Here is an 18,478-nt window from a genome sequence, read left to right as displayed (position 1 = left end):
TTTTTTTTTATAAAGTATGCTGTAAAACATGTAGAGGCAAGAATGAAGTGCTGGTTTTGAAATTCAGGGAAATGCTTTGTTAATGGATTTTTACTTATATGAGTATGCGTATTAAAAATATTGATATGAAGCTCTCCAAATTAGAATACGACAGTGAAGATACGAGTTGTCATTCAAATATCATAATTAGATGCATGATGTTTCCGCAGTAGTGCTCCTACTATATCTATGGCTCAAAAACTATCCCTTTTTGTCTGAAACTTTATGTTCAAACTTTGGGGAGAAAAGAGTGAACAATAGCCTGGAGACCATTTTTTACACGAATCATCGTTTAAAAACCTATGAATACGCGCTGTTCTTCCTTTCTAAGGTCGTATGGATAAACATATGTGATACTTATATACATAATTCAACTGTTTTATTTATGACAAAAATGTTTTGACAACTTTCTTGACACGTTTGTCACATGTAGGACAGAAATCTATGGATCTACAACACTGTTCACACGTGACTCTATGGCCACAGTTGACAAATAACATTTGGCGCTCATTCTGTTTACAGAGAACACATAGGCGTTTGGTTTTTAGTTCAGTGTTGATGTCCCGTAATTTCTTTATATCTGGAAAAAAATAAAGCACTTTAAAGTAACGAAATTAAACTTAACTGACGCATATGAAGTTTTAATGAATTAATATGATATTTCATCGGCATGACTTATATAAACAGTAAAACCTGTTCAAACCGAACCCAATTTGAACTGTTCGATTTAATCAGGTGTTCGATTTACACAGGTTAAAATAAATAAATTGAATTGGAACGTTGGGACTTAAACCGTTTTTGCAGACGGGTTTTCGGTTTATACGCAGTTGGATCAATAGAAATTTTACTGTGGTCAAAATTTATTATTTTAAATTACTGCAATAGTCTCTCGTTACTAGTTTTTAGAATTACCAGGTAAATAGTTTATATGGATATGTATACATGTCTGAACTTATGGCGGAACAATGGTACTGGTATAAGAATCTAGGATCCCTGTATGTTTATTTTGCCGCTATCAGCGGTTGCTTCCCGATATTTCTTCGAATAATTATGGACAACATTGTATTATAAGAGGCTAATTAATTTCGATAAATTTTCCCACGAGATAAGACAATCAACAATGTTACATGTCTTATCTCTGTGAATCCCATGCAAAAAACAGATCAACTGGGAGCAGTCCGTAATTTATGTATTTTTTGAAAATTGAAAATAACAATGTACATGCATGCGAACAACAGCTCAGAATACGTTCAATAACGGAGGCGATTGTATATAATTTGCATTACTGTCCAGGAACCATAATTCTAGCGGATAACAATTAACTGCATACGTATATTACCTTTTTCTTCGGGAACAGGTCGGTATGTTTGCAATGCATCTGGAATTGGAATAAACAGATAGTATGTTGATCAGTATAGATTAACCAAAGCTGCAGGATTTACAATACACTTAAACAAGATACATAAAAACATAAATATATATGTATGAACAATTGTTATGTTTGCACAATTTGTGTAATGACTTGTATTTATACTAGACTCTGAAGTAACCTTAAGCGTGGTGGAATTTTTCTATTCCCACACATTTTTCTTAGTTCTGTTTCATCCACGGTCTCATTCGTGTTCCCATAATGCTTGAAATAGAATTAAAGGATTTATCATCATAGTTTACTACATGTAGCACTTGTCCTAATTCCTACTTTCATTTTTGTTGTACGTGTATTTTTGGTTTTGTTGATTGATTTAATACACTTTACTTTACACTTAACTGAATATTGGGTGTGCATTGTGACGGTTCGGTGATTTTCTTTCATCTCAACATTCTTTTTTCATTAAAAGAAAATCATTAATAACTCGTTGCAACGTAGTTGTCGTTAGATTTAATCATACCTCTATTTGGTGTACATGAAGACGTCTGAGTTTTAAAGATAATGTCAACTAAATCGCTCTCTGAAAAATTTCTGCTTCCTGAAATGATTCAAGTGTTAGAAACACATAGTTTCTATTTCCTGAACTATTTTTAATGCGTAATTTAGTTGACTCAAAATCAACGTCCTGTTTCCTTATTTTTATTTCAATCTCATCTTCAAAATAAATGAAAAAATAGTAAATACATGTATTATAAATGAATCCCATAATATACATGTACACATACATGTATCGACGGGTTGAGTAAGAAACAACAGCATTCAATGAAGAATTAAAATATTTTGAAATTCGATACTACATGTACCTAATTTCCTCTTAAAAATTAACATTTAAAAAATGAAGACGGGCTATGTTATAACCGGAAGGATATAAAAACTAAATCTGCCCTTTTCAATTAATATTCCCGATTCGCTTTATTTCACTTTGTTTTCCAAGTCTGATGTGACAACATTCGTCTGCATGCATACATGTAAAACGATAATTCTGTACCCAGTTGCCGCCAAAGTTTCGTCGACCCATGTTGCGAATTGATGCGTTAGAAATAAAAATCTTCGCGGAGCGCAGCATGATACAACCACAGTGATCGAACCATGAATAGTTGAGACAAGTGTGGACACAATTTTGTTTTTTTTTTTTTGACACCGTTGAGCATTGGGACTTACAATTTATTAAACACACATCAACTAGTTTTGAAACAATACTTCATACAAAATTTGAAATTCAAAAAAAGGAAAAGATTCAAAACCAGACCATAAAATAAAAAAAAGTCCATTTTTTGGGATGTGGTCCGTTTGACCCTTTATACTTCGTAAACCTCAGAGATATCTGATTCTGTGTTTTTGTTTTGTTTGTTTTGTTTGTTTGTTTGTTTGTTTGTTTTTGTTTTTGTTTTTTTTTGTTGGGGGGGGTCTCTTTGACCTCTTATAGTTCGAAAACAGTTCAAAATGCATCATATCTTCTGATACTTTCGTTACCAGAGTTATATAGGAACATTGAACTTGCAAGAAAAACGAACAATCTACATTGGTTTTAATACAACACCTACAATTATCCATTGCGACCCTTTATTTTAAAACGGTAGGTGCACCTAACCCCATTTGTGGTCAGTAAGATCATATCAAAATGTCAAAACAATTGGTCAACCACAACTAAACTTTTGGCACGGCAACGAAGTGTCCACAGACAACGAGAATGATGACTGAGCCATGACGTTGTACGAACGCATTTTTTTGCCGTCGTATAAAGAACGAAACGACGCATACTAAGAATAATCTACATGTTAGTTTGAATTTAAGAATTCATCGGATTCTGGTCGGCTACCTTTCAAAGCGGCAATCAGTTCTTAACACCTCCCCTTTATGCAAATTAGTACAGTACAAAGGAAAACATTGTGCGCGGAGTGTATTGAGTAGTGCTCATGCCTTCTATTTTTTTACATCCAGTATTCAGTTAGGGGAGTGATACACAATAAATCATTAAATGTAAATCATTGAGCGGTTATAGGTCTGCGCACTAGATTTAGATTATATTTCTTCTACAAAATATAGTCCGAGGATGACCATGAAGGTAATTTAAGAGATGTACCACATAAGGGAGCTTACATAAGTAAATATTGATTTTATAAAAGTTTCATGGAGACTGTGGAGCGTTTTAATTTGTATTTTAGTACCAAACGGGAAATCTCTCTAGTTTGTTTAAATATAGTTGCATGTGGCTACATCTTTGGGCAATATTCCCTTACTTGATTTTCAATGGAATTATTTTTCCTGCAATAATTTAATCTAATAGATCACAGTTGTAAGTATCATACCCCGAGTTTGTACATATTTGTTAACGGCCGCCTTGATTACTGTCAAAGAAAATCCCATACGTTGTACGCTCTTCACAGGCTCTGTTTCTAATAAACTGTTTTCTATAAATATAATATTAGCTTGTTAAAATGACATGTTCATGTAGTTTGTTTGGAGTTTTGTAGTATTTTATCTGTCGTACATATATATATACGATGGAGCAGTGTAGCATATAGAGTCGTCACATTTTGAAACGTTGTATAATATTGATTTGTTGTGACATGCATCATTAATTTGATCCTCTATCCTACATGTTAACATCTAAATGAATTGTCCCGTACCACCATACATCGTGTACTAAGTTACAGCCCTAGATTAAACCTACGAGGAGGAATGACCCGGCCAGCGAAAGCTATATTTTATATAGCCTAGCTGGCCGAGTGGTCTAGGGCGCTGGACTTTGTGCAGGCGGTGTTGCCATAGATGTCACAGCAGTACGAGTTCGAGTCCCGCGGAGGGAACGACCAAAAAGTTGCATCACAAATTTGACAGTTCTAACATCGTTGGGAATTTTTTCAGACCTTTCTATATATATATATATATATATATATATATATATATATATATGCATGCTATATTACTATATTTTTTTGCTATAAACGAAAACGAGAACATGCTCAGTGTTTGTCCCGATCTCATCGGAAGATAAGTGCCTATAAAAAATCAGCCAGTGACCAATTTTAATCCTTATAAACAGTTATCATAACAAGATAATATAATAAATCATTACAAGACACTTTACCTCCAGTGTTTTCCTTATATTCAGCGGCAGCTGTAGGAACGCCATTCTACAACAATATGACCGATATGATACAGATACAATTACATGATTGTGTATGCTAGCATGTTCCCTATTACGATTTCTGACCCTAAATTCACAACGTTCTTATTCTAACGGGATTACATGGAGTTTTCTAGGTCCTGATATATTAAAATAGTCGTAAAACTTATTTTCAAAGCTTAGTAAGTTGCAACTATTGGCAAGATCTTTGAAATTTGTCCAAAAAATGGTTATGCAAATGGACAAAAATAATTCGTGTATCGAGAGAGAGCCAAATTTGAAGACGCTGGTTATCGATCGTATATTGAATTTTACTTTACAACAATAGTACATAGTATATGTACATACATGAATGCTAACCTCGTATTTTTCTTTTATGCTTTCAATGTACCGCAACCCTTTCATTTTTACGAGGTATTTACATCTGGGGAACCACCTCGCGTGCTCCTCCCACGGTATATCACCTGACTCCCAGTTCCTGAGTCCACCATCACAGTAATGGCACCGTACAATGTCCTCCTCTCCTGTGTAATAAACCGAAGTCAAGATTGTGTTTCATATTTTAACAATAAGTAAATTAACTGAGCACCAATGTCATTTTAGTACAATGTTAGTTCGCTCAAACATCGCTTGCAATTGGATGTAGAGATATCATGTAATTTTAGATTGTTTTCAATACCTTTGAACGTGTTTGTTTACGTAAGTGTTCTTCTTTCACAACGTCTGAGATAAATGACGTATAATTACGGTAGTTGTACATCTATCAGCAGACCCAGAAGTGTGCATACAATATTTTACGAACACATTGACTTTACACAAAATCTGTTTTGTTCTGGACTGGCGTAGTGTAATATATCTACTCACATTAGACTCATCATTGCCTAACAAAAGCCAATCTAAGATTTGTTTGTATTATATATATATTGTTCAATTATTTCGTTTTTCTTTCTGGAGGACATTCCACCCTTATGCTAGACTTTTCATGAATATGAAGAACATTACTAGTAATCTGAATTTCTAGGACATATTTTTTCTTAGGTCAGTCAGTGCCCCATTCCCTTTCGGAATATTTGAATCAGCCACTGACTAAGCTTGTTAATTGCTTTGTTACGTAAGTTCGATGTGAAGTTCTTCTTATGATCGACTCCAATGTACACACATTTTGAGGTATGGTTAATCCAGGTAGGGATGCTATTTAAAGATGTTTGTTTGTTTGTTTGTTTGTTTGTTGGGGTTTAACGTCCGAGCAGCAATAAGCTAGTTAAAGATGAATTCATGTATATTCAAACAAAGGTGACTGCATCATACTTAGGCTTGCAAAAAATCTGCTATCCAAATATGGGGAAAAAGTTGGTCGTGTTAATTTTCTACTAACATGCAACCTTATTATTTCCCAAACCTGTAAAAAAGAATCCTGCATCGGCAAGATCTGCCGGTGTCTGTGCAATGTCTTCCCGCCATCCACCAAATGTTGCTAATCGTGATTGATAATCATCGAACGCTGCGTTGATTGGTTTATATTTCTAAAAATACATACATGTAAATATAATTGTTATAATAGTAACACTTTTGAGTTACAGATGGGGGTACGGATGGATGGACAGATGGCACGTGACAGATGGACGGAGCCGAGAGGAAACAGTATCTGCTTTCCTGTGGTAAACGCCGGTATTAAAGTTAAAAAGAAAACCTGATCTAGATTCAAAATGTTTATTACATGTACAATTTAGTTTAACGTCATAAGCTTGTCATAAATTGGGATTGCATGATAGCCTGAAAATCGGTTATTAGCCCAAACGTTAATTCCTTCAGAGGTTTCTTGGTCCAAAGTTAACATTTGTCCCATAGTTTTGTAGTCCTAAGGTTCCATAATCCGAAACTTGTACATACACAAATCTATTTCGTAAGTTTATACATTGGAAGGTCATTTGCCTCAATTTCAATGGTCTGCATCTCAAAATGACTAGTTTTGACTATCCATAAAAGTATACATAGTTAATCATGTAAAAAAGCAGACAAAAAGACCAAAAGTGATACAATTATGTCATAAGATAACTTTGAGCTTTTCAAATTTAAAAACCATTGGATAAGCAGGTACTGTTTTTTTTTAATTAATTGACCAAAAATGCAAGTGGTCAGATTGACGAACAGGCATCAGGATTTAAATACATCTATACATGTATCACCCATTCGCTGTGCCCATGTATATTAAGATATAGACGGACTAAGAAACATTCAGAATAAAAATCCTTTTGAGAAACGAGCCTTCGGACCCAAACCTTTAAACAATTAAAGCTTCGTACTTCAAAACATTCAGTCTAACGCCAAGGTACTATTTCAGATAATAGTTGAGTGCACTTGGCGGATCCTGGATATCGGGTCAGGGCTGGGTAATTACTAGTATCAAATGCCGAGCAAAGTGAAAATGCACGTTCTGATAAAGTATGGTTTCTAAGTAAGGGTATTTTAGTTCTTGATGCGTGTTACCAATATTTCCTCTAATAGAGTATATTGCGAAATCAAGTTTTTTTTTAGTTTATTTGGTCGAATACACATTCTGTATTGATTAATATATTTAAAAGAAAACCTCCTATGAAGAAATCTCCACACAAAGTTTGGCTTTACTTTATAGAGAACATACATGTAATTATAATTTTTCTCCCATACACTATATTATTATAATTCGTTTAGTTTTGAATCACTTAAACTACTTTTAAAACATAATTTCCTATCTATTTTGTCTGCTCTTTAGTCGATTGTTAACGTAGTGCTTACTTTTTGCCAGGATTTTTGAACCTTGTCGATGTAGTCGTGACCTTTTTGTCGCCGTAAGAACCAGCATCTTGGCGCATGCCTTGCGTGCTCTGTCCAAGGGTTGTCGTCTGCTGCCCATTCGGAGAGTCCAAGATTACAGCAGAAACAACGGACGATGTCATCCTCGCCTGAAATCGTTAAAAAATAGCATAAAATAAAAATTAGCTTTATCAGCATTTATGCCTATCTAGTTAAAATATCTCTGACTGTTATCTAGTTCAGCAAAAACCTAAAAATGACCGATTATTGAATTGGCACTGTATCTATTGTCGCATTTACAACATCCGATAACATTGAAATATACATTAGTTTGAGAGCGCTGGGGTTTATTTGTTAAATTCGATCATACGTTAAAAGTACATGATTTGTGCGGACGAATGAAAACGTACAGAAAAGAACATTTATAATGTTACTTGGACCGCACTCCAGTATTGCGAGTAAACGATACATCGAAGTTGCATGCATGGTTTTCGTTGGAAATATTATGTCTTTCACGCCAAGAAAACAATCTGATATGCTCGTTCTTTCCCATTTCGGTCAAACGTACGGCCAAAATGAAGCGAAAATAATCGAGCAATTCCGATTTCCATCGAGAAAACACGATGATACTTAACTCGTTGTATACATTGCATATTTTTTTTTGTAAATTAAAGGAGTCTAAAATAGAACGTGACATTGTAAAGCACTCATTTGTTTTATAACCACACATACCGGTAAAGAATAACCCACAATCAACAAGGTTGTTTGAAGGTTGTATATTTTCTTTTGTCCAATGTTGATATGTTTTTGACCTCTGCTCTGAACAACGATACTCTGGATGACTGAATTCCGGTTCATATTCTCTGTTTGGGATATCAGTAGAAGAGGGATAATCTATAAATATTGTAGACGAGTGTGAAGTGTTAATTGCAACGCGGCTGAGTCCGCCATCATTGCTTTGAAAGCCGTTGTGGGAAGGTAGCAATAAGCTAGTCGATGTATCAATATTTCTGTCCTGCCACTGTGATTCCGTATCACGTTCAGATAAACAGATATTTTCTACTCCACGGTCTATGATTTGAGGATTGTTGCTCGCTTGTGTATTGCCACTGTGATCATTATGATCATAATCAGCGGGTGTTTCATGAGACATTGCAAGTGATATCGGTCTTTCAGTAGCATATCCGTCGTAAGTATTGTCCATTTGACCATTTTGTTTATGAGCGGTATATTCATGACTTTCTTTTATAATAATTGATTTGCCATAGTTAGGAGCCAAGCACAGCGCGTTGCGGTTTTCTCCAACAGCACTGCAATTTTTAGTAATTTCTGTTTCTAAATTTGGAAAATTACCTCGTAAAAATTCGCAATTATTATTCAATTTAAAATGAACTACTTCCGGTTTTTCTGGCTTTGGCCATGAACCTACTGCAGTCTCGATCCCACAAAATGAACACTTGACAATTGTCCCTTTGCCTGTAAAATAAAAACCTGCATTATTAAGCTGGACTGGCCATACTTTTGTACTCGTAGGCCATGCGCTGTATGTCTGTAAACGGTGGTTTGGATTATTTAGTAACTGGTATACTGGTAGGCATATTCTTCCGCCTGAAGGTAAAACCCTTTGTTGATCACCATCTGGTAACTGTCTTAAAATTCGGATATCATTAGGGAGCTGGCTTGTCTTTGCTGACAGCTTAACCGACCAATTAGCACTTACATCGCCTTGCTTTTTATGCACTTTGCATTTTGAGGACATTTGTTTTCGTCGTTGGATAATTGAAAAACCTTTTTCAATCTGATCTTCACCGAGCATCTCTGCTAAATCAACAAAACTGTCGTATGTTTCAAGAAGGTGTATTATTTCATTCCACAATTGAATTGCTTTTATTGGTGGATTTTGTGCTAAAGACGAATTCCTATGCCTATAGCATGAGTTAGATCTACTTATATTTTCTAGTAAAGCATCACACATATATGCCAATTTTGGTCTAAGATTGTTTTGAAATAAGTGTAAGCAATAACCTATTACATCTGATAAATTGTAGATAAAATCGATAAATACAACCGTTTGTTGGTACAAATCATGATCCGAGTCTTTCGTTTTCTTCTTTGGTGAATTTAAATCAAATATTGTCGATACCGCATCAGTATTCATAAAAATATTTTCCCCCCGACCCCGTCTTGTTTTCAAATGTATCCTACATTTCGTTTGTGTATTGCTGTATCCTCTTCTCGTACTATAATTGGGTCCTTTTAAATTATTCAAAAAGTCTAATAGAACATAATTTACGCCACAAGCACTCCCCGATAAAAAGTCTTTGTTCTTGTGGTTTGAACTTTTCATCTGCATTCGGTCATCCAAACTTGTTTACAAAATTCTCTGAAACAATACAAATGACAGGCACATGATAATTTTGAAGGGAAATGTCATTTATCTGGTATTTCTTTACTATTAATGAGGACATTACGTTTGATCATGTTACGGTAGTTCTCTTCAAGAATGACAAGGATTGCAAAATATGTTAAGATATTTCACGCCAGAACATTTCCAGACACACACACATAGACACACAAAAATAACTTAAAAACCATTATGTGTTAAAAACAATGAAAAGAAAAAAATAAGGATTTCATAAAAAGATTCTCGAAAAAAAATGTAAAGTGACTGTGTTTAATGATATTATGAAAAAAGGAGGGTTAACTGCACAAAAGGTATAAATGCTATCAAAATGGATAAAACCAGAGGAGTAAAAATTGGAAAACATTGGCTAAACTTGACCAGCTAACATCGTTAATAAAATAATGAATACTTGAGTGTTCATATAACACTTCAATTGAAAAAAATAGAGTGCGAAATCTTCTCTACTATGAGTTAAAGAAATAATAGTGGACGAGATGTTTATGCTACAAGAAAGCTCATGGAACGGCTACTTGCATGTGTATGTAGTCTTCCAAAAGTATTATCAAAACCACAATACCGATAAGGAATGTTGTTCAATACTGACGCTGTTTATTTACATCTTAAATATAATACATCTAGTATTTTGTTCGGAACTCATGGAAATTCGCCTTGAGTAAAATGTAAAATTTTTAGGTAGTGACATCTCAACTATACCTGTAGACCTGCATTTATGGTAAACAGGGTATGAATATATAAAAGTAAAACCCAACTCCAAAGACCGATACATGTAGTCATACAAATCATTTACAAAGTGTTTTGCAAGCTAAGACTTGAAAATATTTTATGAATAGTTATTCATTGGTAAAAAACATGATGTATACTATTCCCATTTGACGTTGTCTCAAACCTATTTATATAGTATGTCAATGTTGAATCGTATCACTTGCATTTGATATTAATAAATTCTTTTCAAATCAGTGGCAACAAATAAAAAAAAATGTTGAAGTTCAATCGGCACGTAATTGCATAAATATGTTTTCATGAAAACGTTCTTACAATTTTTAGGGGGTTCGGAGTTGACCGCTTAATTTTGGTTTTGTCTAGTGTAGATCTTATAGTTTTACGCATGTAACCTTTCAAATATTGATCAAGCCTCGGTTAACATTCTTACCCTTTTATTTTTGTTGGTTGTATTAACAAAGGGTATACTGTAGTAACAAAATTGAAGGATAGGTAAACTCTAGGCAATATTAGGGAAATAGTCAAAAAACAAAAACGGCAAAATCAAGGCACAAGTTGGAAACAATCGCATTGATCGTGACTCAGCACATGTATTTCTGATAAAAATAAAATGTTATAACATGTTTATTAACGCTACACCTTTGTTTCCATAACGATTACCTGTTTCCTGTATACTGGAATACAAACAGGCAGCATATAATTGTAATCAGGTGAAAGTAGTCGAAATGGTTATGATGATAATTGTATTATGAAAATCTATCATCTGCAATCCATCTATCAGAAACAGTATATTTCTTAACAAAATTTAGAACTAGGAAACCCTCCAGGCAACGTATGGGACATATTTTCGTAGTTTTGGTCTAAACCTGGTCTCTCGGGCAAGACGGTGCATCAAGGAGTCAGAACAGTGGCCACTAGCTCTTACAAAGAAATTACAACTGAGAAATATTAAACCATATGCAGGTGAAAGCTGGTGTATTATATGTTAATCGAGATCTGCACAGGAAAAAGTGTCTCGTAACTGCACGTTTAACGTCATGTGCGTATTGTTTGTACAGAATGGCATGTAAATGTTATTTTAAAAAGAACTTGTGTCCATCCATGCATATTTTTCCATAAGGAAATACTTCCAAATCTGTCTTTATTATTAATATTGAGACGTTGCTCATAGTATGTCTTACATTTACACTGTGATTTGTACTGTATGAATGAAATAGGAAATTGACGTCATTTTCAGCTGACATCTGATAACGTGAACGTGAAAACAAATAAAAACAGAATAAAAGCTAATCAAACCTACATAGTATGAGGTTTTACCAAAGGTACAATCGACCTGGTTAAAATGACATTTTGTGCATATGAAAAAATGTGTTATTGCTTTGCACTATGTCGGCGATTTGCAATCTAGCTCATTTTTCGTGACAGAAGAACTTATTTGTAGCCTTCAATCTTTGTAAGTCCCGGATAAATCCGTCACCTATGTTATCACTCTAGTGTATGTAAATTGTATTATTAACAATTATTGGACAAAGAAAAGAAAAAATAGAAAAGAAAATTAATGGGAAAACAATAAATTATAAAATAAAATATAAGAATAATAACGGAATAAAGAACAGAGACAAAATGAGTTCATAAAAGTAAACGAAGGCTTCTATAGCTATCAAGTGCTTCTTCGAACGCTCGTACACTGCGTTTAAACGAACGGTCATTGCAACGCTGATATTGTGCGTTTCAACGAAAGACAAATGATATGAAATCACATCTTCTAATATGACGGGCTTCAAAGCACGTTAGACTACAAACGTTTTAAAAAAAAATATCAACATGGTCATAAACGTATGACGGTCTTTTACGTTTTTTTTGGTGACGTCATAAATAAAATTTACCCAAATTTACAGACGTTGCAGCATTATTTGCTCAATAACCGTCGCCATCCCATGCAATACATAGACAAGGTCTTTTCAAATATATGAAGACATTAGTCCTTTCAGAGTAATAAAAATAATATGAGAACGAGGAACGCGAAGCGGAATATGTTTCAGCATAAACGGACCCAAATTAGGTTATAGCGTAAAAACTAATCAGAAATTGAATACATTCATTATATTTTAATTAAAAAAAAATGATATGTCCATCACTTTTATTAAGACTGAGTAATCAGCAACTTTAATTTTGCCGCCGTGTAGTAATTCTAGTAAACAAATTAGCCGCCATTTTAAAATCAGCGGCAAGACGCTGTCATTTCATCACTGGGAAATGTTCAGTTGTTTTCCAAAATTGAAGACACAGTTATTAAAGCAGGAATTTGACATAAATCCGGCGGACATGAAGTTAGTTAATAATTTATTGTCACAAAAACGTTTCAACGTTACAATGTGACTGAAAACGTTGTTTCGGATGTTGACAAACAAAAAGTAGTTCCGTAAAAGGTGGGCGCGGCCTATTTAGCAAGTTTGTTCATACAATTGAAACAATGTTGATTTTTGTCAACAAACCAATCAAATGGCAGGTGTCTCATCAAATTAAAATATTCTTATGTGTAATAACTTCCCACATAATTATAGTCACATACTTTATTTTTAACCCCAGTTCTCATTAAAACAATACTTTTCCTGATCTGCTCCCGTAACCCCGGGTCTACATCGGAAATATGTTTTCATATGGTTTCATACCACATCTCGTTTGAAAGGATTTTTTTCGTACTTTTTTTCTGTAAAAAAAGATTATGTTTTTCTCGGTTTTAATTCCACATATACTTTTTTAAACATGGCAGAAGAGCAAAGTTTGCTACACAAAAAAGCAGGTTTGCGATATGATTGATTTCCTCATTCGTAACACATTTTTCACATTTGGAGGACCTATTTTTTAACAATTAGTTCATTTTCATGGGCACTGTGTTCCTCTCCTTGCCGATTTATTTTTACATTCATACGAGACTGAATTTCTTAAACTCTCGTAAAGAATTAAAATTCAAAATATGCTAAATCCTTTTTACTTTATATACAGATATGTTGATAATATATTGTCCATCAACAATCCTTCTTTTGGTAAAGGGATACCGTCAATATATCCACCAGACCTCGAGATGAAGGAGACAACAAAAACAGTCCGTTCACCTACATCTCGAATTTGACAACATAGGTCATCTCAGCACTAAAATGTATGATAAAAGAGACGACTTCAATTTTAATATCGCAAATTTTCCTTACCTGTGCATCTGCTGCATATGGTGTTTATAGTTTACAATAGATTCGCTACGCTAGAGCAAGCACTAACTACTCAGATGTCCTTGAACCTTATAAATATCTGCATATCAGACTCCTGAATCAAGGATATCAAGAACTGTTTCCTTAGAGGTCACTTACAATTTTTTTTTATATCAGTCCTTGGTTGAAAATACTCAGTTTCTTCTAAACCAATGGGTAATTTTTTTTTGTTTTTTTGTTTTGTTTTTGTTTTGTTTTTTGTTTTTTGCTTTTTTTGTTTTTGTTTTTTTGTTTTGTTTTGTTTTGTTTTGTTTTTGTTTGTTTTTTTGTTTGTTTTTTTTGTTTGTTTTTTGTTTGTTTGTTTGTTTGGTTTTGTTTGTTTGTTTGTTTGTTTTTCTTTTGGTAAATTGTTCTTTGGTCTGATTTACCAATTATGACAATAGCATGCAAATGCTGTTTAATCACCACTAATATAGTCATGCCGCAATGGAAGAGGTGGTTAAGCGCGCTGTTAGACCTAGATTTAACCCACTATATCGTTTGAAATGCCTGTACCAAGTTAGGACCATAGCGGTACAAATGTACAAGCTGCTTCGGTGGTGTGAAATATATTTTGCCATAATTATTTTGGACTTGACTTGATTATTAATTGGATAAGTATTCGGTAATTTTGTTGTTATCCTTTATCCCTTGTCGATTGCACGTTAAGCTAACATATGTAACTTCAGTAGAATCGAACTGCAAAATGGGTATAGTTATACTAATCTGTTCTATTATCTACACCGTCAATTTATTTATCATATATTTAAACTACAAGGAAGAACGAATTTGATATATCAGTAACTACCTAAGTTGTTTTCAACCTCCTTGACTAAACCCTTCCGGTTATCACACGGACAGGCGTATTTAAGTGAATTGATAATGTATGTATACACCTAGTTACCATCCATATAGATTTTTACTTCTTACCTAGTGGGTGCTCAAATGTAAAAAGGAAGTTATTATAATGTGTACAGTTTAAATGACTGTAATGATTTAGCGTTATGCACGAACAATCACTTGAATGATATCTTTTGAAAAGATCATTTGACATGAACCCAAATCAAAATTTAACAAAGAGTAAACAAAATCTGCACATCATTGGTATTTATCTTTCTTTATATGTCGCTAATCGTCTATGCATGGTAATTTAGGAATATTGTTTACTTTACCATGTTTACTGCGCAGTATTTGCTACCATAAGGCTAATGCCGTGGATGATTACAGAAAAGATCAAGAAATCAAATAACAGTGTGCTGTCCGAATAATTATTCTGTACTGAAATAAGTTATTTTGATACACATCAAGAAGCATATGATTATTAATGCAATGATTGTATGATTATTCATACTCACAGAAAATATGGTCTCGCGTAATGGGCAAGGAAGTAATTTGATCCGACTGTTTACAGAAATTACACTGAAAATTCCCATCTATTTATAGATTTATATGATAAAATAGTATGAATAACATTGATTGTTATAGTTCAAGAGATTCAAACAATGGATCGGTCTAATCAGTGTATTTTAGTGTAAGTGAATGTAAGAAACAGGCAAAATTGGAAAAATCAGAAATATGCATGTATCAAAATCCACCGATCTGACAATAAAATATCATTCAAGTATGCTTTCTCTCTAATAAAAAAAACCAAAAAAACAAAACATTATTTGATCTCTGCATCATTGGATTTATTCAAAAAATTTTCAACAAAAAGCATTTTTGACAAAGTTATCAGTCCTTGAAATGTTCATTTTCAGTGCATTTCAATGAAATTATAACTCAATGGTCCAGCATGATATGAAAACTATTGTCTTTTTTCATAGATTCGGGTGGTGAAAGTGTCAAATTAAACTATCAAAACAGTGGGCTTTCTCAAACCATGTTTCACCCACTGCCCGATTCTTACAGAGACTGACATTAAAGCTGTATTTGTTTCTTTTCTTTTATTTTTGTTTTTGATTCTGTTTTTGTTTTATTTTGGTCATATATACTGAAAATAAAAATTGTAAAGAAAGTGTACAAAAATGTATCTATAGTAGATTTTAAGTAGGATAGTTCGAAATAAATAATCTTAAAAATAGGAAAGGTTGGGGATGGGGGTTAGATAGGCTTTTTTATTTGTAGAACTTACTATGAATGATGAAAGTTACTTATTATGAATTTCTATACCTTTTTGACATTTGTTTTGGTAAGCCCATATGTATTTGAAATGAATAAAGGACATTATTGTATTTTATAAAATCAACCTATCCTGATTTTAACGTGTCTTTTCGCCCTAAATCTACTTGTAAAATTTATTGTGGTTAACGGAAACCCAGATGACAATTATGACACCTATCAGCACCTAATCAATGTTAACACATGTAAAAGTAAAATAGTAGAAAGTAAAATATTTCTAAGTGCTTTGCTGTGTCATATATGTAGTTGTTGGTTCGTAAATCATTCTTTGATTCACGCGAATGTACTCGCTTTTAAAAAGCTATAATGCTGATAAAATTGATTTTGCATGAAATAAATTTCATTCTTATCTTTTCTAATTTATGCTATTTCTTTTGGCAGTTCAATGTAAACGACTGTATAAGATAAAAAATACTGATGTTGGCTGAAAAACAACTATTATATAAAGATCAACACACAGTATCCACACTGTGTTTTTCTATTCATAGAATTTTCGTCATACAATTGCACTACAAACTATTTTTTTAACGTGAATGCATTTAAATTTATTAAACTGAATAGTTTTCTTAGCTACCTGATTAATGTTATTACAGACCATATAAAAAAAACTATAAAAGTATTAAAGTCGGCTGCATATCAATAAGCATAATTTGATACATCAAGTTCGAATTTTTTTGTAACAGTTTGGGAAATTTGACCTTATCCTTATAATTTGCAGATTAAAGTTCATATTCTTTCCTTTTTCACGAGGGACTGACATACTCATTTTATGTTTGCTTATATTTGGTGAATCGGATCGTTTCTGCCCCGACACTGGTGTTAAGCGATTGACCAAAGATGCCGTGCTATAAATTATTATTTTTTAAGTCGCAGCTCCAGATTGCATGTACGTAATTTAGACTTTTCTAAATGGCGTGTATATCACATGAAACACAATGCTTCAATCGCTTCTAGAAGCGAAGCAATGAACATTACTGAATCGTATATAAACTTTCGCAAAACAAGGCATCCGTTACTGCATAAACAATTATTCAAAACGATTATATCATTAAAAAGGAAAATTTTGCTTTCAAATTCACAAATTTATCAACATGAGAGGGTATACCTCGTGCACTTTTCCTGTTTCCACCTATGAATACATAATATCGTAGTTGAGATTTAGCCGGCATTAATTGGACAGTTTCATATCTAAAAACGGTTGTAAATTCATGGTAATATTAAAAAAGGAGGAAGTTTGCACGACAAAAACGTCTTTTGGGATACAAACAATCATATTGTTACATAAATACTTTACTTATAACAACTGAAGCAAATCGGAGAGTAATTAAAACACAAAACGAGGCTGATCTAGGTCCAGTGGTATGCGAACTATCGACCATGCTAAAAAGACACATTTACATAGACCTAAAGTATATACAAATCTCAAGTTTTTATTAAACGAAATAGAAAACAATATACTTATATTACCTATTTCCAACAGCTACAAGAAAGAGCCTACCTGTGCCATAATGCATCAACGATGGAACATTCTACGATACTGTAGACGACATATTTACACAACTTATTTCTATAGCCTTTGAAAACCCTTTTGATCAGTTTTCCAACACATATGATAGCAAATTAAGTAAAACATTGTGATATTCTGTTAAATAATTATTATTAAGAACAAAATATACTGTATTATATGTACAGATCAATTACATTAGAAAAAATACAAAAACAGTACTGTTCTTCGTAGAGTTGTCGTAATTTGATACTAACTTACATTATCATCGTATCTTGTGTCCTTTTGGTGTTATTTATTTGTACATGTACAATTGAATCTTTCGTGGAGATATCTAGTGGCATGTTATTTTCCGTATCTGTGTGCATGTCATAAGTAGTACGGTTTAGTATTACTGAGTATTCACCTAAGTATAGATGGAAATTTTCGAGGAAAACTTTACATAAAGTATGTTTGTGTATTTTATCATTCTTCCTATTCATATCGATATGTTCCTTGGTAATTTTCATATTTTCTGTGCCAAAACCTTGTAAAATCTTGTAACATATTTTAAGATGATTTATGTTTATTAACTGCAAGAGTTAAAAGAGGAATAAACTACTCAGAAAGCATTGAAATTCATTTAAAAAAGGAATAAATTAAATTTGAGCGAAATTTGGTTGGTTAATGCTTTGTTAGGAAACTTTAAAATCATTTTCTGGTCCATCCATTGCCTATTAAAAATCTGTATCTTATATGACATACATATAATATATATACATTACACGAAAACAAAACAAAAAACCATGGGATAAACTTTACCCCGTGTCACCCATATCATAAGATCTGCTTGAATTTCACATGGACAGCCTCATAATCGTTTGACGCTATTCCCTACTTGAGCAGCTCGGGATGCAGCCATTTTTTATCTTGTTTTAGCAGAGTTACCTCCCGTAAGAGCAGGTATATTTTCGAAGTCTCTCTAATCGATGTTCGGATTCGGGTGCAGAAAAAGAGGTAACTCGAATGAAAATGG

General features: G+C 33.3%; 1 protein-coding gene across 7 annotated transcripts; it reads right to left on the bottom strand.

Moving 5' to 3' along the window:
* Window positions 1-396: 396 nt before the first annotated feature.
* On the bottom strand, window positions 397-17,848 carry LOC148613235 (E3 ubiquitin-protein ligase XIAP-like). 7 transcript variants are annotated; one of them, XM_088586499.1, is made up of 10 exons: window positions 17,725-17,848; window positions 8,124-9,774; window positions 7,374-7,540; window positions 5,998-6,121; window positions 4,947-5,122; window positions 4,560-4,605; window positions 3,778-3,879; window positions 1,929-2,006; window positions 1,379-1,417; window positions 397-619 (listed from the first exon to the last, which is right to left on the bottom strand). In XM_088586499.1, exons 2-10 carry the CDS (start codon window positions 9,742-9,744, stop codon window positions 423-425), a joined length of 2,550 nt encoding a protein of 849 aa, XP_088442625.1. In that variant the 5' UTR covers window positions 9,745-9,774; window positions 17,725-17,848; the 3' UTR covers window positions 397-422. The 7 variants fall into 7 exon arrangements, with proteins under 7 accessions (XP_088442625.1, XP_088442624.1, XP_088442628.1 ...); XM_088586498.1 differs by lacking the exon at window positions 17,725-17,848 and adding an exon at window positions 15,137-15,279; XM_088586502.1 differs by lacking the exon at window positions 17,725-17,848 and adding an exon at window positions 15,137-15,278 and having other exon boundaries at window positions 4,959-5,122.
* Between the last annotated feature and the right edge of the window lie 630 nt (window positions 17,849-18,478).

This window comes from Perna viridis, chromosome 6 (genome assembly GCF_037379345.1).
Source record: "Perna viridis isolate PV_CMFRI_1.1 ecotype Kerala chromosome 6, ASM3737934v1, whole genome shotgun sequence".
NCBI classification, from domain to species: Eukaryota; Metazoa; Mollusca; class Bivalvia; order Mytilida; family Mytilidae; genus Perna; species Perna viridis.
Note: the sequence above shows the minus strand (reverse complement) of the source record. Positions and strands in the feature narration are given on the sequence as shown.